At 38.3% G+C, this 26,690-nt stretch overlaps 3 protein-coding genes across 3 annotated transcripts; 2 read left to right on the plus strand and 1 right to left on the minus strand.

Annotated features, from left to right (window-relative positions):
* Window positions 1–2,827: 2,827 nt before the first annotated feature.
* LOC115925013 (uncharacterized protein K02A2.6-like) lies at window positions 2,828–6,853 on the minus strand. The gene has a single exon (XM_030988137.1). It carries the CDS (start codon window positions 6,851–6,853, stop codon window positions 2,828–2,830), a length of 4,026 nt encoding a protein of 1,341 aa, XP_030843997.1.
* A 3,631-nt stretch (window positions 6,854–10,484) lies between these two features.
* Window positions 10,485–17,035, plus strand: LOC115925014. The gene is made up of 6 exons (XM_030988138.1): window positions 10,485–10,496; window positions 11,284–11,436; window positions 12,184–12,256; window positions 14,199–14,333; window positions 15,015–15,076; window positions 16,997–17,035. Exons 1-6 carry the CDS (start codon window positions 10,485–10,487, stop codon window positions 17,033–17,035), a joined length of 474 nt encoding a protein of 157 aa, XP_030843998.1.
* LOC105445771 (A disintegrin and metalloproteinase with thrombospondin motifs adt-1-like) lies at window positions 15,022–25,360 on the plus strand. The gene is made up of 11 exons (XM_030988196.1): window positions 15,022–15,076; window positions 16,347–16,521; window positions 16,997–17,152; window positions 18,267–18,437; window positions 19,156–19,331; window positions 19,960–20,034; window positions 20,546–20,701; window positions 22,357–22,458; window positions 23,327–23,446; window positions 24,368–24,506; window positions 24,951–25,360. The coding sequence occupies exons 5-11, from the start codon at window positions 19,313–19,315 to the stop codon at window positions 25,015–25,017; spliced, it is 678 nt and encodes a 225-aa protein (XP_030844056.1). The 5' UTR covers window positions 15,022–15,076; window positions 16,347–16,521; window positions 16,997–17,152; window positions 18,267–18,437; window positions 19,156–19,312; the 3' UTR covers window positions 25,018–25,360.
* The last annotated feature ends 1,330 nt before the right edge of the window (window positions 25,361–26,690 follow it).

Genomic DNA, 26,690 nt, shown 5'->3' on the forward strand with positions numbered 1-26,690 from the left:
CATGTTCCCCGCGTCATGCTTTTCTCTCCCCCCCCCCCCCCCCCCCCCCACACAGGAATATCAATTCATTACGCAATTTGATTGAGAACAATATTCAACTATCTCTGTAGAACGGATGGTTAAATCACATGTTTTAAATTCAAATGCAACAGATAAGGCTTACATTTTGTTAAGCGTCCGGACACACAACCCCTCAATCCCATAGGCTAAATTTGAAATAAGAAAAAAGAAAGGATTGTTGAATATCCAAGGTAATACATAGCCTTGTCTCAATATTAAAGGAAACCAAAACCTTCATACTAAGTTACTTTTATTGTAAAGTTTAAGATATTTGAAAAATATCAGTGAAAATTTGAACAAAATCGGGCAAGGAATAAGGAAGTACATTGTAAGAGCTTTTTTAAATGACTAGTCACTAGAGGGCGGTATTCAATTTGATGACATCATCTGTGAACAACTCTCCATGCCTTTTGTACATCAAATTTCATGTTTTACCTTCTTTCTTGTGATTTAGATAATGTACTCCCCCGAAAGCAAGATATAGCATGCAAAATGATATTCTACTTCACATGTTATGAAGTCGGATCATGAACACAAATAAATACGAAGAAAACAAAAAAATTGTGAAATTTTATGTACAAAAGGCATGGAGAGTTGTTCACAGATGATGTCATCAAATTGAATACCGCCCTCTAGTGACTAGTCATTTCAAAAAGCTCTTACTTCCTTATTCCTTGCAAATTTTCACTGATTTTATTCAAATCTTTTAAACTTCACAATAAAAGTAACTTAGTATGAAGGTTTTGGTTTCCTTTAATAAGTAGGGAAATAATTATAGATAAATTGTAATACGTAGAAGATAACGATAACAATGGTGATTTATCATAAGGCATTTTCGCATAATACAGGGTCATCGCCTTTTAAAAACACGACGACTGGTGAAAATGTCTTTGGTGCCCAACGAGGATATCATTTTCACATAATTGAGGGTCGAATTGCGGATGCCACATCTCTTTCAACAGAGATCCATGCTGAGAATAAGAGCAGTAATTCACATCATTATTGGCAGCCATTTTCTCAATCAAGAGTAGATTTGGACAGAAACATGTCAGCTACGCCACTTGGAGAAGAGAACATCACTGATTTACAGACAGGTAAAGTTTCATTTAATTTCATTTGTTTATTTCACTCTCTTTTAAAAAAACATGCATGTTCGTTCATTATCAACATAAGTAAGATAAAAGGAAGTGGGGAATCATGAAAGCCACAATTTGCTTGATGAGAATGATCCCCAAATAAATACTTTGCATAAACAACATACAAACTAGTTCTATATTTTTTTTTAACATAGTACATATATCACAACAACAGAAGACAGAGGAAAGATAAAGATAACATAATGAAAAGACAGATACAGGAAGAAAAGAAAAGAGAGAAGACATTAAAGAAGAAGGAAGTTACAGCTTGAATTTTACATTTTACAAAATAAATGACAATTTCATTTTGTTCCGCTTAAATAACCCTTATACATATATTTGAAGCGTTTCAATGTATTGCACTGTTTTATGAAATCTGACAAAGATATAACTATGATAGTTGTAAAGAAAATAAACTAACGAATAACATATAAATGGTATCCCAAATCATGATCACATTGCTAATACTAGGATGTTAGAAAGTTAGAAAGAAACAGGCTCATTTGGCGGCGACACAGTTTTGTATCGTATCGGATGTCAATGACCGATCTTCCAAAACTGTCTGCACAATTTCATAACCTATAGATACTTATTCCCTTTTATCAGGTTTCTAATGGCTTTTTATTATTACACTATTTATCTTGAATGTAAACAGGTGTCTCTTAATTTTTGTTAATAGACTCCAGTTCCAGATTTTCTATTCTTTAAAAGAGTATACATTTTGCCTTGTGAAATTGTTGGATAAAAATAACAAAGATATAATTATGATAGTTGTAAAGAAACTAAACTAATAAATAACATAGTTATAAATGGTATCCCAAATCATATGATCATAATGGCTATTTATAGGATGTTTTCTACATCAATGATCTCCTCTTTAATAAATTGAGTAATTTATTGCTCTTTAGTTATAATGGAGCGGTCACAAAGGTTCGTACGAACGATTATTTCGTACGAATCTCCCTGTTTTTCCATTGTCTTCCCGAATTTCCATTGTCTGAAAATCGTTTGTACGGCGTTCGTAGCAGTTCGTAATGGCATTTGTGACCGAGGCTTTTATCTCAAACTTTTGCATATCAGTTTATCTGATATTATTCTTTCTGCATTCCTCTCACTCCAAGTTATATGACATAATTTAAGGTTGGTAATGTTTCAAGCTTAGTTCGATGGCATTTAATGTCAGACGACAAAGGATAGTACAGTCAGATTGGTATAGTAACGAGAGAGTGGCTTTTTATACTGATGGGGCCATCTGGCGCCCTCTTTTGATTGAAGCTTTACATGTGTTCTTCTAAAATCTCAGAAACAATATTGACACATCCTCCCCTCTTTGAGCTTTGTGCCGGAGAATGTCTCAACTTTGGAGGTCAATATCAACCTGGTACCAAAACAGATAAAAGATTAAAGAATATCAAAAGATTGGTTTATGAGATCTTTTACAATCATATAACTGCACAAAATAATATTTCAAAGTCCTTTTGAGTTCTTGTGAGTCTTCATAGTGTCAGAAGATTTGGGATTGTGTTTAGAGTCCAGTTTCTTCAAATTTTAAAAAAAAGTTCAAATGTCCAAACAGAGTTAGATGAAGTGATGTCATTCACGTATCTCGCGAATGTTCTCTTTTTAAGTGTTCAAAATGTTACGAAATCTTTCATCTTATGCGGTTCTCGACGTTGTCTGTTTGAACGTCTCAGCGAGCTTGTGTTGTTCTCGTCAAGCGTCTCAGATGTACCATCACCGCGAAACTTCACAGGACTTGTAGTGGTAGATTGACGCTGCTCTGTAGTCCTCACCTTGGGTTGGTTGTTGTCCTGGCATTCCCAGTTAAACATGTTGGGAATAGGATCAAGTGTATCTGACGTGGATGAGGTCGCTCTGAGATGTTCTCTGTTTCTACGAAGTGTTTGACCATCACAGCGAACTTCATATGATCGATCGTCTATTTTCTTCAGGATCACCGCTTTCTTCCATTTCTTTCTATGGTTGAATGGTTTCACACGTACAGTTGCTCCAAGTGGAAGATCCTTGAGCTTCCTTGTATTTCTGTTGAAATACTTCTCCTGTCGTCTCTGGTTTGAATTGAGTTTCTCGACATCAGGTCCTGAGTCACGATCAGGCATCAACAACTGAGTTGTGGTGGGTAGGAGTGTACGTGTTCGTCTACCCATGAACCTTTGCGCAGGACTGGTCTGGGTACCTTGAGTTGGTGTATTACGAACGTTGAGTAAGGCTAGATCAACGTTATCTCCAGTGTCCTTGCATTTGGTAAGCAGTCTTTTGGCAGTCTTAACAGCAGACTCTGCCTTGCCATTTGCCTTGCTGTTGTGAGGTGAGATGGTGTTATGCTTGATTCCCATCTCTTTGGCAAACTCAGCAAAGTCCCTTGAAGAGAAAGGAGGTCCATTGTCTGAGACAATGATCTCTGGCACTCCATAGCGTCCGATGTGACGTTTCAGTCGCTTGATAACTGCGGGGGCAGTCGTCCTCTGTAGCTTTTCTATCTCAAAGAAATTGGAGTAGTAACAGACCATAATGAGATAGTTCTCGTTATCATGATGGAAGAGATCGATTCCAATTCTTGACCATGGCCTGTCAGAGATAGGATGAGACATCAAAGGTTGGGCAGGTTGAGAGACTGAGTTTTCTTGACAGGTCTCGCATGTCTGGATCCACTCCTTTATCTCCTTGTTCATACCTGGCCAATAGACATATTCACGGGCTCTTCTCAAAGTTCCTTCGACTCCATTGTGGCCAATGTGTAACTCCTCCTTGATCTGTCGCCTCATCTGCTTAGGGATTACCAGCCGTTCTCCCTTGAAAATCAGATCATCAGTCACCGAAAGTTCATCTCTGAAACTGAAGTATGGAGTCAGTGACAAAGGAAGCTTTGTCTTGTTGTCTGGCCACCCATCAAGTATGGTGTCTTTGAGCTGGGAGAGAGTTGGATCTTGGGTAGTCTGTCTCTTTATCTCAGCTTTCTTGTCATCAGGGAGAGACAAGAGTTTGACAGCATTCACCACCTCTAGATCATGCTGTCCGCTCTCATACGGAAGAGAAGCACGGCTTAGTGCATCAGCCAAGATGTTGTCCTTCCCTTTAAGGTATTTCACTTCAACATCATACGCCATGGCGCGTAGTAACATTCCTTGTAGGCGTTTGGGAGCTTTGTCCAGGGCCTTCTTCACAATGCACTCCAGTGGTTTGTGGTCACTATATACTGTTGTCTTACGACCAAAAGTGAACTGATTCCACTTTTCCAGTGCAAAGACTATTGCTAGCATCTCCTTCTCAATGACAGAGTATCTGGTCTCAGGATCACTCAGCATCCTACTGGCATATGCTATTGGTTGACCATCCTGTAGCATCACAGCACCTAACCCTGTAGCACTGGCATCAGTTTGGATTTGAAGTGGCTTGCTTTGGTTGTAGAACGCCAACACAGGAGCTTGTATCAGCATCTCTTTCAGCAACCTAAAGGCTTTGTCATGGTTGGAGTCCCAAGTCCACGCAGAGTTGTTGTGGGTTAAGTCATTGAGAGGCTTCATGACATCAGATAGTTTGGGCAGATACCTGGCCAAATAATTGACCATGCCACGTAAGCGATGGATGTCATCCTTGCAGGTTGGAGAACTCATGTTCAGGATTGCATCGATCTTGGATGGATCAGCTTTCAGTCCAGAGTTGGATACTATGTGGCCTAGGAACGAGATTTCCTTCAGTCGAAATTGGCATTTCTCCTTGTTCAACACTATGCCAACAGTTTGACATCTCTGTAGAAGACTCTGTAGTCGGGTATCATGCTCAGCATCACTGTTACCCCAGATTATGATGTCATCTGCCACACATCGTACCCCTTGAAGACCATCCAGTGCTAGATGAAGTCTCTTTTGGAAGATTTCGCTGCTAACCTTCAAGCCAAATGGTAGACGTTTCCATTTATACCTTCCCCATGGTGTTGCAAAGGTAGTTAGCAGACTTGAGTCGTCGTCAAGAACACAATGCAAATATCCATCTTTTAGATCACAGATGGAGAAGACCGTTGCATTGGACAGTTGAGGCAGGATATCATCGAGAACAGGCAGAGGATAATGTTCTCTTTTCAGCACGAGATTGAGTGGTCTAGGGTCTAAGCACACACGCACTTTACCAGATTTCTTCTGTACAACAGCCATCTGGCTTACCCAGTCAGTTGGAGAACTTACTTCCTCAATCAGGTCTCTTGTCTGCAGTGCATCAAGTTCATCCTTCACAATACTTCTCAAGGATTCTGGTATCACTCTAGCAGGACGAACACTAGGGGTAGCATCATCCATAACAGTCAGATGAACATCGTTCCCCGGCAGAGTACCAGTCACAGAGGATGAGAAGACCACAGGATACTCTTTGTGAAGATTCTCAGGAAATATGTTGTGGACTATTTCCATAGATTCGTAGTGAACAGTGATAAGCTGCATCTTCTCAGAAGCTGTTTTGCTTAGCAGTGGAGTCAGATCCTCCTTGACTATGACATAGTCAATCCTGTACTTTTTTCCAGTAGCTGGATTCCTTGTCACGACTTTGCACTTTCCCACAGCACGTAGTAGCGGAGAGTGGTTCCACATCCGGAGATGGATGCATTCATTTCTCACTACATCTTCTTCAGACAGAAACTTCTGTGGGAGAACACTCACTGTTGCTCCAGAGTCCAACTGGAACTGTACTCTTCGACCATTTAGTAGCATGTTGCAAAAAATTGGTCCATCTTCAGGACTTACTGTATTTATCTGTACAACACTGATACTTTCAGTGGAGGAGTACTCATCATCTTCGAGTTGGTGAACACTCTTGGAAGTACACACTGCAGATCCCTTGAAGTGATTGGGCTTATGGCACACATTGCACTTTTGACCCCATGCAGGGCAGCATTCCTTTTTCATTTCGTGTGATTTATTACAGAACTTGCACTTTTTGAGCTCTTTCGGCTTCTGCTTCACAAACTTCTGCTTTCCACTTCCAGTTTTAGCATGTTTAGGGAAAGGTTTTCGATTCACCCTGTTGATTTCCTCACTTTTCAACGCCTTCATGTGAGTAGACGTCGCTTCAACTGCTTTACAAACATCAATGGCAGTAGAGAGGTCAAGATCAGATTTGGAGATGAGTAGTTCTCGCATACGATCATCACGTACTCCCAGTAGAACACGATCAACGAGCAATTTGTCATTCATGCAGTCACAGAATCCACACGTCTTACTCATTGTACGCAGAGCTGTCACATACTGTTCAATAGATTCACCATCTTCCTGACTGCGTTGATTGAACTTGAATCTTTCAAAGAATTCTCTGCTCTCACCAAGGAAATGTTTATCAAACTTATCCAGTATCACAGAGCATTTCACACTTTCAGCGGCATTAGCAAACTTCATGCCGTTGTAGACACGCAGACAATCTTGTCCCACACTGTGCAGTAGTAGTGCAGTTTGGTACCGATCTGGTTGTTTGGAGAGGTTTGTGAGAATAGTGTAGTTGTCCCATTGCTGTCTCCAGATTTTCCACCCTTCAACTAGACCTACATTTCCCGCAGCCGCATGGAAATGACCAGGGGGTTGGACAGAAGGCTTTACGAAATGGGCCCCTTGCAAATCACCCTCAGTACCCTCAGGAGACACAGTGTCAGGCATGTTGTACACCACAGCAAACAATTCAGACAGAGATCTCGAATTTCAATGCTTTGCATGCAAGTAACACTACACAAACTTACATGAGTGGGGCTGACTATACGTTGAGTTGACTCTCAAAGTAAACAGGTGAATTCCAGTTCATAACACGGTATGCAGACGCATAATAGAGTTATAGGTGTATTACAAACACTTTCCTACATGGATTTACAAACTTTCACCGCTGTCATCATGTTTCAAGCTTAGTTCGATGGCATTTAATGTCAGACGACAAAGGATAGTACAGTCAGATTGGTATAGTAACGAGAGAGTGGCTTTTTATACTGATGGGGCCATCTGGCGCCCTCTTTTGATTGAAGCTTTACATGTGTTCTTCTAAAATCTCAGAAACAATATTGACACAGGTAAAACGATGTTCTAATTTCTCTGATTACTTGCAATATTTCACTTCAAAATTCTTGAATTCAAACAGCTCATATCAACCGAGATTACGGGCTAAACGAAGAGTCTGAAGAGGAAGTGGGCGTGGTTTTGTTACCAAGTGAGACAATATTATCTCTTGAGGTATCGAAGAGATTACGAAGGCGGCAACCTCGTCACCAGGAAATCTTTATATCTAAGGAGGAGAGTTCATCGTTCTTAAGAACGAATAGGGAACGACGAAGGTAACGATTTTCCAAAGAAAATTTGAATTTTTCGAATTTAACATGACTTTTAAAAAATGTTTAAACGGAATAGCTCCAACCTTTCTCCCGCCATCTTCGTATTTTGACTACTATATATACATTATGAAAAGGTTATACTGAAAATCTATCAAATTAATTAGAGGGGAAGCATGATTATGAATAGTCAACAAATGCACTTTGAATAAATTATGTACATTATGATTCAAAGTTGATCCCGTGTTGTAAATCCCCTTGCATTCAGGTTTTTAAAAAATCAGCCCGCCTCAGATTTTTTGTTAGCTGATTTGTTTTGTTCTTACGTTAAATAAATCGCAATCTGAGAATATCTAGACAACGGGATTTACAAACAATCATTCATATTATGTAGCAATCTATCTTGTTAATAAATTATGTGAGCGCATATAACAAATTTGTGTTTAAAAGTACTTATCAGCATTTTTATGCATGAAAAAAAAATCAAATGTCAAATCAAATGGAACCCCTTCCTCCCCATTTTCGAAAATCAGGACGGGAAATTCGCAAATAAGTTTACTTGGCCTTGTATACATTTGTTAATATGAATAAAAAATAAAGATAAAATAAAAAATAGTCCTGTGGCGGTTGGCAAAAATAGACACGTAAAGAAGAATTAATAAAACAACCGTAGTGTATACAAAATGTACACATTTTCGTCTATAAGCCTTTGTCAAGACAATGCTGTATCTTATGTTTTACACAAAGTATTGTGAAGTTAACTGAATGCTAAGACTTGCGTGTCTATTCTTCGACCCCTTTAGAGCTAAACCTCTTCCCAACAAAGGACCTATTCCAATAAAGGATCTAAACACGCAAAAATTCAAAAACTTCAGGTTAGTTTATCTTATTTCAAAACCCTCAAAAGAAGTTTGGAAACCCAAGTTTTGTTTTGTTTTGTATCATTAAAAGGTATGTTCATTCCTCTTAACAATGATACCATATTCATTAAGATTATGCGGCCATGGAACGAGCAGTACATCAGAATAAGGGGAGGGTTTTATAAAAAAAAAATTGCAAAATTCACTGGCTAGCACTGGTTATGCAGTCAAGGCACTCCATATAGCAGCCTTTCACTTTTAATCTAAAGAATAATGTACAGCTGACCAACAGCAGTGTTTTTTGCAACTTTTTCCCTTGCCCTTTAGTTTGATGTTATGCACATTTAATGCCTGAAGAAATCGTAAAAAATGGGGTATCATTTTTATCATTTTAAAGAAGAATAAACACACTTTCTAATTACACTACACATAGGGATGATTATACCTAACAAGAGAGATATTATCAACCAAACATGAGTTTCCAAACTCTTTTTGAGGGGTTTACTTTTAAAATCATCCAAATTGTTTTCTAATAAATGGGTCCAGACGAGTGATACATATTTATATTTTGCGTATTTCATTCCATTACTTTTGCAAATATATACAAATACATGTATTCATACAGTGCGTCCAAGAAAAAACGAAACAGAGAAGTAAAGATGTTGTATCATAACTTAATCACAACTATAATTAATGAATGATACATATTTGGAAAGCTTAGAGTCTCCTCTTTTATGTGGTGCTACTCAGATAATGTATATTTCACGCATGAGTGATTAAACGCAATTTGAAGGAAGGAAACAAAAAGACATTTGACGGGCGGTATCTGAATTTCGAAAGAAGTTCACATTTCTAGAAAGTTGAGTTTCTGCCCTTTCATATGACACGTCAATCAGGAAAAATGAGCAAGGAATGACAAAGTTCTGTTTGTCTAAAGTAGTGCTTGCATTTCCATAATTTTTTATTAAACGAATTCGTTTTCACTGGCTGCCTGCCGTATCAATAAACGAAATTAACAAAAGACTTAACTCCGTTTCGTTGACAATCAGCCGTAGACGAGAGTCTTCATGCATGGCTGATTGTCAACGAAACAGAATTAAGTCTTTTGTCAAATCTGCTTTTTGCTACGGCAGGCACCCAGTGAAAACGAATTCGTTTGTTAAAATTATGAAAATGTAAGGGCTACTTTAAACAAACAGAACTTTGTTATTCCTGGCTTATTTTTCTCGATTATGAAAGAGCAGAAAATGAACTTTCTAGAAATATGAATTTTTCTTTGAAATTCAGATACCGCCCGCCAAATTACTTTTTGGTTTCCTTCCTTCAAATTGCTTTTAATCACTCATGCGTAAAATATGCATCACGTGAGTAGCATCAACTAAAAGAGGAGACTCTAAGCTTTCCGAATATGTATCATTCAATAATTATGGTTGTGATTAAGTTATGATAAAACATCGATACTTCTCGGTTTCGTTTTTTCTGGGACGCACTGTATATACTTATATAGACGAATTAAGAAGCCTTTTTTTTTGTTAACAACTCTTTATCATTTGTCTTATTTTTCATATATTATAGATTCATACACAATTATTTATTTTACAAATTAGTAGGTTCATGTAGAACCGAGAGAGATATCATTAAACAAGTACAGTATGTACGTTATATGATACATTGATGGTAACTTCGCCACTAATAGTAACTTTCATGGAAACCTTGATTTGATTTGTTGTTGGGTGATTTTGCCATGGCAGTTTATATTGATTACAAAGTTACCATAAAGTGGTAAGTTTTATGAAACGGAGCCCAGGGACCCGTTTCATAAAACTTGCCATCATTGACAAATGACAGTCTTTGTTATAAGCTACTAAAAAACATTGCTTCTGATTGGTTAACAGCAGATTTGTCACTGATTTTTGACATTTGTCATCGAAAAAAGGCTTTGTGAAACAGGTCCCTTTTTTTAATCGTTTCGTTTAATCAGGTACCGCTTTCCAGAGAGAACAGAATGGTTTCCATCGGTATGTATCTTTAAATTGACCACATTTATATTCATCTAAATTGCACAATGTGCAAAAGAATTACAAACTTTATACTATATATTTTTTCCGGTGCATAATGGGACGATTGGTTATTGATCTTTTATGCAAATACTATGTCAAAAATGTACTATGAATTAATTAATTTGAATGAAATGACTTGAGTACCGTCTTGTTCTTTAGAAATTACGTACTTTGAAGATTTTATTCAAATTTTTTAAATATATGAATCATGATTTAACATGAAAAGAATGAACATTGTCAGCATTTTCAACCAATCAATTAGAAAGCAACCAAACAAACAAAAGGAAAGGAAAATACAGTCAAACTTGCTTTAGTGACCACCTGTCTACAAAGACCACATTTGTTGCTTCTCTTTAAAAATGGTCTTTCATTGAAACATGTACTAAAGGAACCTGTCTACAAAGAACACTTTTTGTGTTTCCCTTGGGCGGTCGCTATAGATGGGTTTGACTGTAAACAAACACCAAACCAAACATAAACTTTAACGTGTTGTAAGATGATGACGTGGATCCTAATCAAATGATTGGTTGAAAGCGTACACGTGACCAGGCATTAATTTTGCCTGAAGCGTAATTTGGATAATGACCGGTCATTATCCAATTCTAATGACCGGGCATTAGTAAAATCATGTTATAAAACATCATTTTATAAAACAAATAAAACATAATCTTATAAAACAAATAATACACATCATTTTGTTCGGGCATTAGTAAAATTACCCACACGCGGTACCTTCAAAACAGTCCCAACACCCTCGTTCCAAAGGTACCCTGTTCCAAAGGTACCTCATGTGGGTAATTATTACTAATGCCCTCACTGATGTGTATTATTTGTATATTATCTATCTCTTTCAGTACGTGGAAGTGTGGGAGATGTGCGTGTACAAGCAAGGTCGGAGATTCGAGGGTATCTTGGGGAAGAACCGGTGGCGCAAGTGGTGCAAGTGGGAAGAGGTCTACGAGATACACAAAGGCCACCTAGAGGAAGGATTCACCTACGAGTTTGCCGTAAGGACTGGGGCACCCGGAGCGATTGGGGGGGGGCGGACTGGGAATGAAAATTAAGCCATGGGAGCAGCTGCGGTTCTATATTTAAAAATAAAAAAAATCTTTAAGTCCCCGCCCTTAGACAATCTTGTGATTATAGATGAATTTAAGCCAGGTAAATTTAGAAAATGAATACAAGACACCAAAGAACCCTAAAAAATTATATACATATTTTGCATAATTCTTCAACAACCGCGTCTGTATGGGATGGGTACAATTTATTAAAAAACACCTCCCGCCTCTAAACAAAAACCTTTCTTTTTTTTTTATTACAGATAACTTTAAGCGAGTTACGTGTACGAAGGAACTAGCCCTCCAAACTCCGTACCCCCCCCCAAAAAAAAAAGAACCTGCAGGGGAAGGGAGACACGTAATATAATTATAGAAGAAACAAAAGTTACGATTGGATGCATCTCCGGAAAATAATCGGATCTCATTTAATCAATTGTAACTTTACATAAAACTGAACATAACTTACAACCAAATTTTATCGGAGGTACAGCAGCTTTTTAAGATTGATTGTAAGTACATGTAGATTTTTATTTTACAGATCCATGGATTTAATATTTAGAGGATGAGATGTGGTGTAGTTGGTCACTTTCAACAACACGGGCATTTAATTATTGTGTAAGGCTTTACCGTACATCCAGCTATGAATATTGTTAATAAATTCGTTGATAATGTTGACGCTCTTTGTTTCGCTTTCAGAGTGCGACTATGGCCTATATCAGCTGCTTAAGAGACGATAAAGACCCAAATGCTAAGAGGGACAACTGTCCAAGTACGTTGAACCATTCATTTAAATTTATTTTGTAAAATGACTGACATGCAATGATAACAGTACATTTTAAATCAAACTTGCTTCTGACCAGCAGCAGGTTGCCTTGACGCACAGAGATCATTATATTTTTGATCAATGAAATCCTGTTCGGTGATTGGTCAACATAGCATCATGTGACCAAACATAACATTGCTATGATGTAACTGTGACGTCATCCATGGTATAGTGCACTATACCATAGCACTATACCATGGATGACGTCACATATATGCGATCGATCAAGATCAATGTGCTATCGGTCGCGGGCGCGGTACTGTCGTCTGCGCTGCTCTCACTGCACTCTACACTACTTCAGTGACAGTAAACATGAAGGTTGGTTTGAAAAATATAAAACCAATATATCATGCACTATTTCAAGCCACTAGTGAATTTATGGATTCCTCGGCGACAGAAATAGTGCTATTCCTGCCACCTCGATCCATAATAAGGATATATTGACTGCTTTGAGAGGCATAGTGGTTTCTATAGGGTCAAGGGAAACTCACAACCTGCTATGACCCCAAGGCGCTTGCGCCGCGGGGTCATAGCAGGTTGTGAGTTTCCCGAGACCCTATAGAAACAACTATGCCTCGAATATTAAAAGCAGTCAATATATATTTTATATACCGAAAAAAAGGAAAATGTTGACTCACCCATTTAGGTTTCCATCTCATCGCACAAAAGAAACTTATACGGTAACACGTAAACCAAAATGGGGATCGCAGCAAAATGACGTCACGTTTCACAGCCATGGAAAAAGTGCTATGAAAAATGGATATAAACCGGTAGAGCCTGGGAAAATGACTATGAATTTCAATTAGCGGGCATGGTTGGGGATCGCAGCAAAATGACGTCACGTTTCACAGCCATGGAAAAAGTGCTATGAAAAATGGATATAAACCGGTAGAGCCGGGAAAAATGACTATGAATTTCAATTAGCGGGCATGGTTAAGAACATGACTGCATTTTCAACCAATCAGAAGACAGGATTAGTAAAGAATCTTAAAATGAGGTATATAATTTCAACTAGAGCCTCTCAGTGCATGTTATATTTGTTTACTAGGTAGGGCCAGATATAAAGATCTCTAGTAAAAAATAGATAAAAAGATTGATAGACACGTTGATTTTCTAAATAATTTTAGGGGGTCACTTCCCCCATCCCACCCCGAATTCCGAAAAGCCTGACTGTACAACAAACAGGTTAACAATTTATCTGAAATCCTCATAATATTCTAGACGAATCGGGGCATTCTGTCACTCCTCTATACCAGTATTAAATCTAATTTACCTTGGCCTTGGCTTCGGACCGAGTCGCATTTACAAAGCCTATGGAAGGTAATATTTTTTCGTCACAGCCTTAACTCGGCACTGCCAGCTTCGACTATATAAACCATTCCCTTATTTAACAATATTGGTTAAAAGATTTTGTACTAGTGACGCAAACAAAAAGACTGAGTTTTACCACGTTCATTACATAAGCAGATTGTTATTTTTCAAGTTATTCATTTTCGTATACTTCACGCTCTGCTTTTGTTAAATCATTATCTCTTTTAACATTTTCATGAAAGTTATGCCCAATCTTTGCATAGTGATAATTATTATGTTTACTGCTAAGTGCCATATAATTATACATTTTATTGTTCTAAATGCATTTGTTGTTTTCGTTTTAACAGCGCTCTGATTAGCATTCTGTAAAGCGCTTTATGATAAACTATTACCATTATCATTACTATTAGTAGTAGTAGTAGTAGTAGTAGTAGTAGTAGAAGTAGTAGTAGTAGTAGTAGTAGTAGTAGTAGTAGTAGTAATAGTAGTAGTAGTAGTAGTAGTAGTAGTAGTAGTAGTAGTAGTAGTAGTAAAAATATCTAACCCATGACCAAACGTTGGTTTTGTTTCCGACTAGGACCGTGTACAAGCAATCCGTGTAATGGTCCTCACATGAGTAAATGTACAGAGACGGGTACGGACGTCTCCAAGTCTTACACGTGTTCCTGCGATCCTGGTTGGCACTACATTGCCGGAAAGAAGAAATGTGATGGTAAGCAACGGGGACGTTCACACGAGAGAATATCTATATACACCAATTCGAATACAGAATGTATCTACCAGTTATGCACCGCTTTGGTAGATTCATTACCCTGGGTTATAATTATTAGCTTCTCTTTTGTCATACATTTAAGTTTATTCGTTTCTCATTTCACAAAAAAAGAATTCACATAATTGACAAAATTAGAACATAATATGAAATATACTAAAAGTGTAACATTATATAATTAATTCTTTGAAAAGACGTCGAAATTAATTGTATTGAATAGAAGGTTATACAGGGTGAAATGTGAGGAACCTATTAAAAAGCTCTGCTTGTAGTTTATGAGTTCCCATAAAAAAATACATCCTTGTTTGTATTCTCGTTGTAAAGTTATCTTTGTTAATTATTAAATAAAATCTGCTTACACTAAACATAACAATTTGTAGGGGCGCACAGACGGGATAAAGGAACGACTTACAGGGAAAGTAATTACCTCTTCAGACTGTATAAAGAACGTCGAGTAGAGAGAATCATCGTATGCCCCATCCCCAATAAAAAAAAAGTAAGAGAAAAAGGTTATGACAAAAGAAGGTTTTGACTTTACCACAGTAATTATTACACATTATAAGCATATTGACGATGGGCAGATTATTTTTAAATTCAACCATTTTCTTGTTATTAAACATGCAGATAAAAATGTCTGTGGAACTGCGAAGGAGCTTTGTTCTCGCACAAATACGATCGAATGCGTGGTAAGTATCTGTTCTTACGAGTCTTACTCCATAACATTATTCAAGTTCAGGCTCAAGTTTGTTTATCTTTCTTTCATCATTCTCATGACTAGAATACACTATATACATACACACACGCACACACACACACACACACACACACGCTCTCCTACATACAGTTGAAAAATAGGTATACATTGATAACAGAAAGACAAAACATCGGGAAATGCTTAACTCGTAAAGGTTAGTTCCCTCAAAAACAAGAACAATATCATGTTAAAAGATTAGTTGAAACTCTAGAATTTAACTATAAATAAGTTTATAACTACATAATATTAGAACGTGGTAGTCGAGCTTATACAGAACGTTTAACACATTCATTGATTACTAACTACTTGTATGGACGTGATCATAACTATACATTTAATGTTGAGTGCAGCGCTACTCAAATTGATACTCTTTAATCTCTTTCTAGCTGCCTAAAATCTCCATTATTCCATATAAATTTAAACTTTGAAAACAAAAGTAATTCCAATTTTAAACCATTTTCATATATGTTAAGTCATAATCTTAAGTCAAAATAATTTATTATTGTACATGAGTTATATTTTGTTTGTTCTCTCTCTCGCTCTTTCTATCTCTTCTTTTCCTCGGCATCCATAATAATGATCGTTTTTAAGTTTCTGCTTAAAATATATCTGTGTGTGCGTGTGTGTGTGCGTGCGTGTGTGTGTGTTTTGTTTTTGTTATGTTCTTTTCGTTGCCGAAGTTTATTAAAATTAATAATGATGATCATCATTATTATCATGATCATGATATTTATCATGATAGTGATTATTATAGTAGAACATGTAAAAGTAATACTGTAGTCATATTGAAAATAATGATCATTATAGTAATAATAAATAGGTTTATAACTGTGTCATAACACCAGAGTTAAAGGTACCAGAGTTAAATGTCCCATTTGCAGGCCAAAAAATGAAAAGGTAAAAACCCTTTAAATGTTGCTGTTAAGCCTCACTGTCCTACTTGTAGCTACTTGCTCCCTCTATATAGAAAACTTCCCCAATCGGTGCCTGTTGGTCCCCCATGATCCTCTTTTTCTTATGTTAGTTGAGAGCTGAGTTAATGAGATAGCCACCTGTCAGTGACCTCGCTGTGTGGTCTAATCCCCTCTGGCCCAGTAGTATTGACGGTCTTTATATTATTATGTTCCATCATTTTACATGTACTTCATTTGGCCTTTTTTTTTTTCATAATATCGCCACTCATCATCGTCCAAACTTACAAGGAGAAAGAAGGGTACAAACACGAATGCGTATGCGATCGTAAGTGGATGGGACCGCGGTGCGAGAAGCCCTACGATGCTTGCGTTGACTACGATAACCCCTGCGGCCAGTTTGGGATATGTAGCGCACACGCCGGGCAGAGAACTTGGACGTGCAAATGCATGGAAGGATATGGAGGTGAGCCATTATTTGAAGAAAACTATGAGAAATTTTGATCAAGTTAAGAGTTATTTTACTTATTTATTTTATTGAAATACATTGAATCAGGATAAAAAGAATCAGATATACATTGTAGATGCAAAATCTGTTTTACATCGATCCTGGTCCTGAACAGAATAAAAATGTAATACACGGAAATATAAATAATGAAAATCACCGAAGCTCACAAGCATGTGCATGCTTGTAAGTAAGCATTCAGATGAGCGACGGATTTAAGTCCTCTTCGAGGGACTTGATAAAGAGGATTAATATGCCTTTATATCAAAGGGCACGAGCGCATCGACTTGGTTTCAAACCCTGGACCTCCCGGTTACGAGACCACTGCTCTACCAGTGAGCCATCGCGCCTCTCTGAGGATGTTGGATATGACTTGTATGATATTATATGCTTTACCAAGAAAGCATTTTCTGATTATGATGATTTTTTTTTTTAGATGACCCTGCCCAAGAAGGCCGAGATTGCAAGAGAATGAACCTGGTGTGTGACAACGTGGTGTGCTTGAACGGAGGGGAGTGCCAGGCATCCAAGTCACAAAATAAAGCCACTTGTATCTGCAGTTTAGAATGGAGAGGGGATACTTGCAATGAACGTGAGTATTCCGTTGAATAGTTCGCGGCAGATGGCCCGTCTGTACTAGTTTGGCCAGGGAGGAATAGACCTCCATGTAAGGTCACTGACAAGTGGTTATCTCATCTAATCAGCTCACCTGGTGTGATGGGGATGTGTGCATCTTCAGGTATACTTGTTGTAGTCATCCATGCTGTGGTCGATGCATCGCTGGGTAGTTGTTCTCTGAGATTATTTTGTAAATAGTTTTATATATTCCATATTTGTTGTTGTATTCATGAATCAGTTATCTTTGTCACATCATATGAGGGGGCCTTAACTTAACAAGCTGTGCTTCAACCAAGGTCTCCTCGTCTTTCTCTATTCTACATCGTTCTGTTATGATTATACTCTATTATATTTTGTCACATGTGTTTTCTGGAAGACAAATAAACTTGATACTTGATACTAGAAAAGAGGATCATGGAGGGCCAAAAGGCACCGATAAGGCATTGTTTGCTATATAGAGGGCGCAAGTAGCTATAAGTAGTGCAGTGGGGCTTTAAGAGAGGCCTTCCCAATGTTCAGTCTATAAGGGGGATCTACATTTTATAAACTATTCTAAGCATCTCAGTTGGCTCCACATTTTCCTAGATCTCAATCTGTTCAGGAAGCTCGATACTTTTTTCTCAAATCAATGTAAATATTTGTCATAAATTTGAATACTTTGTGGATATTTTTCTTCTTCTTCGAACTATCCATACCCGTTCGGGCAATCTCATGTAGAAATCCTGTTCTGATATTTCTTCAATGTAAGTCACAATGACCATATAGAATTATAGACTATATTATAGGAACATCTATTATCTTGTGGCAATGTCCATTAGACCGGACTTAAACAAGACCGAGTAAACCGTAAATTTAAATTACCCAAATTTTCCTTCAGACTAACTTTGATGTCGAGATAAAGATGTCGGAATTAATCACCAAATTTGTCTCATTATTCGTGAAAACTTCAGTGACCTTTAAGGCTAACAATTATCTCACAAGTAAGTGAGATCGTAATTTTCCTTTACCGTCCATGTCACCATTGCCACCATCAATCTCATGACATCGTCGACCTCGCCACAACCTTACGACGTCGACAACGACCTCAGCAATGCCTTCGTGGACGATGTGGCAACCGTGGAGCAAGTGTTCCGTATCCTGCGGCTACGATGGTACCCGACTTCGTAAGCGAGACTGCGACCACAAGGACGCCGTCTTCTGCGGGCCTGGCACCGATGAAGAACATGCCGTTTGTACTGGGCCAGTTTGCAAGGTGGATGGTGAGAAGGAATTTGTATAAAATGCTCTCCCGTATACAAAAAAGTACAAATAAAAGTAAAAATAAACATACAGAAATGATCATGACGATTGGAGAAAGCTAACAACAAAGCTCATGGGTATTACATAAAGTAAAGAGAATTCTGTACTACGTTTAGTTTGCTATAAGTATAACCTTTAAAAGATTTAGCTTCAGCTACTTAGACTGAAAAAGGGGTGGGGGAGGGCACTTTATTTTGCCCGGGATATCCAGCTGAGACTATGTCTGATTTCACTGTCGTGGAGAAAGGGTATAACAAAAGATTTTGGAAAAAACGGATTTTGTTTTTGACTAACAGATTTGCCGTTAATTTGTTGCATTAACACACAATGTAATCATGTTCACCTTTACGTCGGCACAACCATGTTTGTGAAGAATGACGTCATACATAAGTCCTGCCATGCGATTGGCTAGAAGTTTGATACGTAACATCCAGTTGGAAGTTGTCCGCGATGCGGGTTAATACACGAAAACAACAACGACATTAACAATAACAACAACAACAACACCAAGGACAAGACCGAGAATAAGAACATGTATAATTAGAAGAACGGGAAAACAAGTCGAACAAAAATATGGAATATAGGGGGAAGAATAAAGTTTGAATATTTATTGTGTAGTAGCAATGAGTTTGGTTTAAGTTTTATCAGAAATTTTGAATTTTCTTTCTCCCGTCATAGGTGAGTGGGGCGAGTGGATTAAGGTCACGGACTGTTCTTATAACTGTGGCGGGGGCACTACATACGGGCTCGAAACTGCGAGTACGAAACGGATGACCCGGAAGCATTCGGGAAGTCATGTGAGGATAGGGCAATCGTGTATGCGGACTGTAATATCATGAGCTGCCCCAAATCAGGTATGGCATTATGGGATATCAAACAAACAAAGACAATTGAGTGGTGAAGGGCATTACAAGAAGATTACCATTCAACAAGGAATCGGGTTTTGAATCCTTTAACGGCACTTATGTTTGTACCATTTTAACGAATTTTTAATATATGAAAATAAGGAACACAATTGGATGAAGTGCACCAAGTTCTCTTAGGTTGTGAGAAAACTCCTGCATATTGCTAGTAATGCATGAACATCAGTATCGTAAAGATACCGTGCAATCTCTTTATCTTCGACGACATTAAACGCAGAGAAACAAATCTGAAGCAAAAATCGCATCAAAAACTGATTTGAATTTGACAATGACTGTCGTGGATCCGATATGATACGATCCGGGCTTTCTTTCGTCAATTATATGGGGTAATACGTGTATTTAGATTTTTTGTAAATATTTTTGTTTTCTTTTGACAGGGATCGAGTTGTAGTTTTGTTTAGGTTTAGAGTTGCAATTAGGCCTGGGTCCATACCTCAATCCATTATTAGAAATTGAACCCTATGTGATTAGGGCAAATTGCTTTGTAAAATTTGCCATGCAATCGGTTCGTCTCTCTCCGTATTTTAATATTACATTTTTCGTGTTTTGTTTTGTTTAGAGAAGCGCTGGCTGAGGGTTGATATCAACAGTTTGGCACGGACCATTGTGAAGCAAACGGATAGTGCAGGAGGAGGTTTGTAGATAATTTGTTTTCTCCTCATTTATACCAAATGCCGGGCAGGCGGGTGAGGGTGTTGTCAAAGGTGTGGTCAAGGGTGGATACCTTCGACAGGCTCTGCCTTCTAAAGCCCCACTGTACTACTTGGAGGTACTTGCTCCGTCTATATAGAAAACAATGCCTAAGCGGTGATCATTGGTCCCCCATGATCCTCTTTTTCTTATGTTAATTTTATTGAGAGCTGAGTTGATGAGATAGCCACCAGTCAGTGACCACGCTGTGTGGTGTAATCCCTCCTGGCCAAACTAGTATAGACGGCCTCTGAGATTCCCCATTATTTATTTGATTGGTATATAAGCTTACATAAAATGGAGCATTGGAAGAAAAGACAAGTTATATGAGCCATCATTTCGTTCGTCTCTCATAAGACTTTCAAGTCTAGTAACAGAGTATCTTTTCGAAGGTTCTTTTGAGAACGAGGTAAAATATCAAAATAACTTGATGCATCATTATTTTCCATAATCAGATTGGGGTGCTTGGAACTCCTGGGCGGACTGTTCGACCACGTGCGACGTGGGCTTCAGGAACAGGAACCGGATCTGCCTCAGCAGCATCGGAGCCTGTGTGGGAAGCGCCGAAGAGATCGAGGACTGTACCGTCAAAAACTGCGACAAGGAGGCAGGTATGGAACGGGGGCGCGTCTTTTTTTTCCGTAAGGTAGCCAGGCCTATAGAATGCATATTAATATTTCAATATATGAATATTTGCGTTGGTACGGTGAGATGGAGATCAAATTCAAGATTAAATCGGCCAGATTCTGGCTAAGTTAACCAGTATGTCGCAATGATTATGGGCAAGTTACGACCTGGGTAGTCCTTCGTTTACGGTAAGCCTCCCGATTTTGTCGCAATGTCACTTATTTAAAGTAAACTTAGCTTTGCATTTGTAATTTTTGTATGAAATCTCATATTTGATAAATGACCGCATCAGATTCTGTGTGCGTGCGTATCATGAATATTGATGACTTGCGCATGACGTATAGGTCCTATTGAGCCAATCAAATGCAGCCATCAAATTTCCTTACGGAAAAAAAGACGCGAACGGGGCATCCTTTGAACCATCGGGTCATCGCGTCCGGTCAGGTGGTCGCGCGTTACACGACCTTCCGTAAAACGAAAGCGGAAGATCACGCGACCTTGCGTAGATTTACCGTAGGGTTTTCATAAAATTTGGGTAAATTAGACCAGAGCATTTGTAGATGAGAGGGGTTTAATTAATTTCACAAACATATACTTCCGACATTTCGTGAATAAAGGGGCCCTTTTTTCACAAAAGGTCTGGTAATCCGACCACACGACCCGACGCGATGAGCCGATGATACAAAGTAAGCCCAGGTATAAAACGGTTAGGCCGGTTAAAACTGATTCCTATTTTCTCGTCCGGATTTTTTTTCTTCCGAAATTGAGGTTAAGGGAGTTCTATAATAATTATGTTACTCAATATTAAACATATTTTTGTATACAGGAATGATTTTGGGTTAATTTTAGCACAAACTTCGTAAATTCAAATAATTTGAATTAACAAATGTAATTATTACATTTGTACACCCACTGCAGACAAAACACGGCAAGGTTGCAATAAATTATCGAGTTTTGTCAAAACATCACCGGGATGTCTTGAGATCCTTGTTCATTTAATTTGAAAGCAAACATATAAAATGAGAAAAAGTAATCGAGGCGGCCGCAAAAAGGAAGAAGGAGAAAACGAGAAAATACATGTAGAAGTTAATTTTATTTGGCCTTGATTAAAGTTGACACTTTCGTATCGTTTGGTTCGCAAGTTAAAACTGATTTCGGAGCAAAACAACAGCAAAACATATTAATTCAAGAGTCCTCAAGAAATATTTGCATTGTTTCCATTGCTCTTATAGCTAGCTAGCATTCCCACAACGTATTTTCAATGTACTTACCGATTGGTTCATGCATCTTTCTCAGGGGTTTAGGTTTTTTTTCTTCAACGGTGTCTATCCTAAAAAATCTAAATCTTGTCTTCTTCTTCCTCTTCCTCCTCCTCCTCTTTTATTTTGTTTGTCTTCTTCTTTTTCTTCTTCTTCTTCTTCTTCCCCTTCTATTTCTTGTCCTCCTACTTCTCCTTCTTTCCCCCTTTTCTTTGCTTGGAAAAATGCAAGAAATGTTATCGGGAATTATGTAGGCCTACGGTCTGATATCTCGCCATTCAAAAGGGTTTACAATACTTAACGTTCCTCTAGTGTTTAGATTTTGATCATATTTCATATATAAAACAAAACCCGATTTGATTGTGTGTTCTTCTAATCAGGATTCCTGTCATGGGGTTCATGGGCTTACTGGACTAAATGTGAAGCGGGTGTCGATTTCTGCTACCGGAATCGTGAATGTCCTTACAGCACTTCCGATAAAGGTAAGTAAAATTGAAATTGTGAGCAAAGTGTCCCAGCTTTAGTTTTACACTTTCTTCAGGGCAGGGTTTCTCAACGACTAAGATTGACTTTAAGTTGGACTTAATTGTGGCAGTCCGTTCATGCAACTGTTTGCCCTTACCGTAATGATTTTTAGATTTTTTTTTAATTCCTTCAATAATGAATTATCAAAAATGTTAATTCTGTAGGTTTGTGACCATGTCCTATGAGAGACCAATGCCAGCAAGTGGTGAGAGCAAACAGTGGCATGAACGGCCTGCCATAGTTAAGTCCTATTTAAAGTCGATCATTGTCTTTGTGAACCTCCCCCCCCCCCCCCCCCCCCCACAGGAATGATAAAAGGCATCTAGGCGCATAACAATGAGCTTATTCTGCTATTCCGATCAAGAAAAATAACATGAAATCAACAGAAAAAATAGAGAGAGAGAAAAGGGGGAAATATTTCCTCCCGCGATAGAATCATGTTTCATGCTAAATATTGTGTTTTCCTCGCGTTGCGAATGCACTGATCTATAGATTGAAATCGATTTTAGTTGATGAACCCTCCCCCTCCCCCCTTCCCCCCCCCCCACCCGCGTAAATAAATAGGTGAGGCTTCGTGGTAGATTTCTTTTCAAACACAAAATATCCTGATTACTAAGTCGGAATTATTGTTACCCCAACGGGGTCAATCGTAAATGAAAGAATTACTGTGGTGTAGCCATACAACAGTCAGGATTGGGGGAAAGGGGGCAAAAAAATGCCCTCCCCCTTCTTTTTTTATAAATTTTGATTTGCGCAACAGGATGGGTCGTTTCAATAACTTTTTTTGTCAAAACAATTGTCAATTTTGTTTATGATATTGAGCAGAGTTTCGAGAGGCATGCCCTGGAAAGTCTTCCCAGTCAGTGCCATGTCACGCAGACGGATGCGAGGAACCGGAGGAAGAAGAGGAAGTCAGGGTAGGATCTGCAGGGCAAGAGTTCAATGGTGAATTTCTGTTGTTTCTTTATCTTAACCCTAACCTTAAAGCTAAAGACCAGTTATGGTCATGCGATTGCATTGTGAAAGAAACATTGTGAAATCGATCAGAAAAGGTTGATCATCTAGCATAGATGTACTGCAAGGTTCTGGAATCATCAAAATGATAAGAAATTTAGCCCAGTCTTCATAAAGTTAGAATCACTGTACACAGAAAGATGTATGGGACTACACACACGTGCGCGACACGTGCATTTGTATCTCTCAACAGGCGAGAGATACACTAATTTACCAAATATATCAATTAGTAGGCGGTTTCCCGTCAACATTTTTATCATCATGTATTATTCAAAACATATTCTTTCACATGATTGGTAATAAGAGCTTCCATTTCATTTTTTGAAATTGGGGCGTTTCCAATACTGGTCTAATTTACCTTTAATATTTCTTCATACAAAAATTGAAAAAACATTTACCTCGGAGAATCAGAGGGGGCAAATAATAATTGACTAACACCCCCCCCCCCAAAAAAAAAAAAAAAAAAAACTCACAGCGTAGCCGGCCTACCTCCACTTTACAAAAACACGCCCACTTTTACCCCATTTACACCCACACAAAATCTACTTTTTAATGGGTAATTTTTCAGTTTTACCCTCGTTTTAGGACACCCCCCCCCCCACCCCCCCCCCCCCTTCAAAATGAAGTCGACTTTAAATGGGCAAGGAGATTGTGCCCCAAGTGCTTTATTACTGGGGTTCACACACAGTCACTAGCAATCAAGACAGTCTTCTTGTGTTACCGGAAATTTCCTCTGGTTGGAGGGATCGAACTATTTAGAGCTCCGTGACAGCGAGTACCCGTAAACGCGGGTATCATAACTATATCTCTAAATACGCTATGGCTTGTTCCTTTCCTATTCCCTTTTTGCAGGGTACCGGGGACAGCAGGAAGGACCAATGCAGGCACCACCCAACAGGGCTGGGAAAAGGGGTGCTGCTGCCGGTGAAAGCAGTGCACTTGGTGTCGGATCTATCGCGGCACTAGCAGGAATTGCTTACATGGGGAAGATGTAAGTTATTAACACTGCCTTATAAAAGAACAAAGTTTGGCTACATGCAGAGTTCATTTTGATTACTGGGCACTTTCATTCTGAGAGCGGACAGACTTAAAGGATAGTTTTTTCAAGTTATAAGAGGCGTAAAGAACTTGTCAACTTCAAAGTGAACACACTAGAATTCTGTCATTATGCCCTTAATGTTCTCTTCTTCATCATGACTAACTTCATCTCTTGGCCGCAAATGTTAAAGTTTTACCGCGAACATTCGTGACTTTCTTTCTCACGACCATATTCACCCTTTTTGAGATTTAGAACTACCCTGAAATACTAAACGATTTTTTATTTTAAGCGATAGTTTTCATGTTATTCATGTCGCCCTTTAATAGCAGTGAAATCATTTACGTTGTATTTTACTTGACAGCTATAGTCCTGTGCCTTGTTCTGCTTCCTTTTCAGACTTTTTGTCAAGTTCCGGAAAAAGCGGAAGAAAGCAAAGAAGAAGAAGGATGAAGCAAAAGTGTGAAGGATTCAGAGATACAGTGGAATCTCAATCGTTATGGCGAGGTCCTCCGGACCCGCAAAATCACCTTGTTAGTATGTGAGAGCTCTTTATAATGATGTTCCAATGTAACAGTCCAACCTGTCCTAGTGACCCCCTCTCTATAAAGACCATCTGTCTACAGTGGCCATGTTTTTGTGGTCTCCCTTGAGGAAGAAGTGTGTGTTGTAGAAACTATCTTTAGAAAGGCCGCCTGTCCACAGTGGCCAATGACTCTATTTCCCCTAGGGTGACCTTGGTAGACATGTTTGACTGTATTTCAAGAAATATAACATTGTCGTTATCTGGTCCTGTGGGATGTTTCACAAAGATCCTAAGTTGAACTTATCTCTATAAGTTGGACTTAACATTTATGGAAAGCCATTACCATCTATGAAAATATTGTGTAAAAGTTATTTCAAAAGGCATAGAATGTTGATTCAAATCATTCATATTTTCTATTATCAAGCAGATTTCATGTTCTTCATGTGGAATTTATTTAAAGACTAAAATACTTTCATTTTCGCTTTCTAATTTACTTTATTTTAAGGCTACAAATGGCTCTCCATAATTTTTAAGTCCAACTTAGAGTTAAGTTCAACTTAGGATCTTTGTGAAACACCCCCCTGGTCTAGTGGGTTGTTGGTGTCATTCACAGTCATACCTGAACTGCGTATGAACACAATATGAACAAAATATGAAAAAATGTGTTCACACAGACAACACTTAAATTGCTTCAAGTCATCTCTAAGTAGCAGGCACACGTCATGTTGGTCATGTTGCCTAAAGGAGTGTGGGATACTGTGAGACTCGTAGAGGCCAAGGTCTACTGCACTCCACGTGACACAGCAAAAGACTGACAGAGCTATATAGGCTATATGCTCTGAGGTGTATGGATTTGTTTTTAAATGTCAAACAGTACTTAATTGAGGACTATAGGTCATAATCTGACTTAACATTATAATGCACTCCATGTTTCTACCTCATCACAATGTAACACGTGAAAATGTGAATACATTCGTGACGATGTGAATACATTCATGACAATGTGAATACATTCATGACGATGTGAATACATTCATGACAATGTGAATACATTCATGACAATGTGAATACATTCATGACAATGTGAATACATTCATGCCGATGTGAATACATTCATGCCGATGTGAATACATTCATGACGATGTGAATACATTCATGCCGATGTGAATACATTCATGCCGATGTGAATACATTAATGACAATATGAATACATTCAGACCAATGTGAATACATTCATCACAATGTGATTACATGCTCTATAGTAATATGAAAGAGGGTTTAAAGTCCCCTCTGTGATGATGTGATCACACTCGGAAGCGTTATTACACTCTAGTTATCTCTGTGATCTCATACCGTCATAATGGTCTCGGACCACACCTATATTTAATTCATTTCATTTAATAAATATCTCTGAAATGTTAATTACCTCATAACTAATATCTTATTGATCTATATCTGTATAACTGTACGTTTTATGCTTATGCTTTTGCAAATCCATTTTCCTGTGCCATGTACGCTATATTTTGACACATCTCTGTATAATGATCTTCGTGCACTACTGTCAATTTTGATTATGAAATAAATGCTGACTTATTGATATGCACATTAACGTT

The sequence above is a fragment of the Strongylocentrotus purpuratus genome, unplaced genomic scaffold, assembly GCF_000002235.5.
Source record: "Strongylocentrotus purpuratus isolate Spur 01 unplaced genomic scaffold, Spur_5.0 spur5_scaffold_17, whole genome shotgun sequence".
In the NCBI taxonomy this organism is placed as follows: Eukaryota; Metazoa; Echinodermata; class Echinoidea; order Camarodonta; family Strongylocentrotidae; genus Strongylocentrotus; species Strongylocentrotus purpuratus.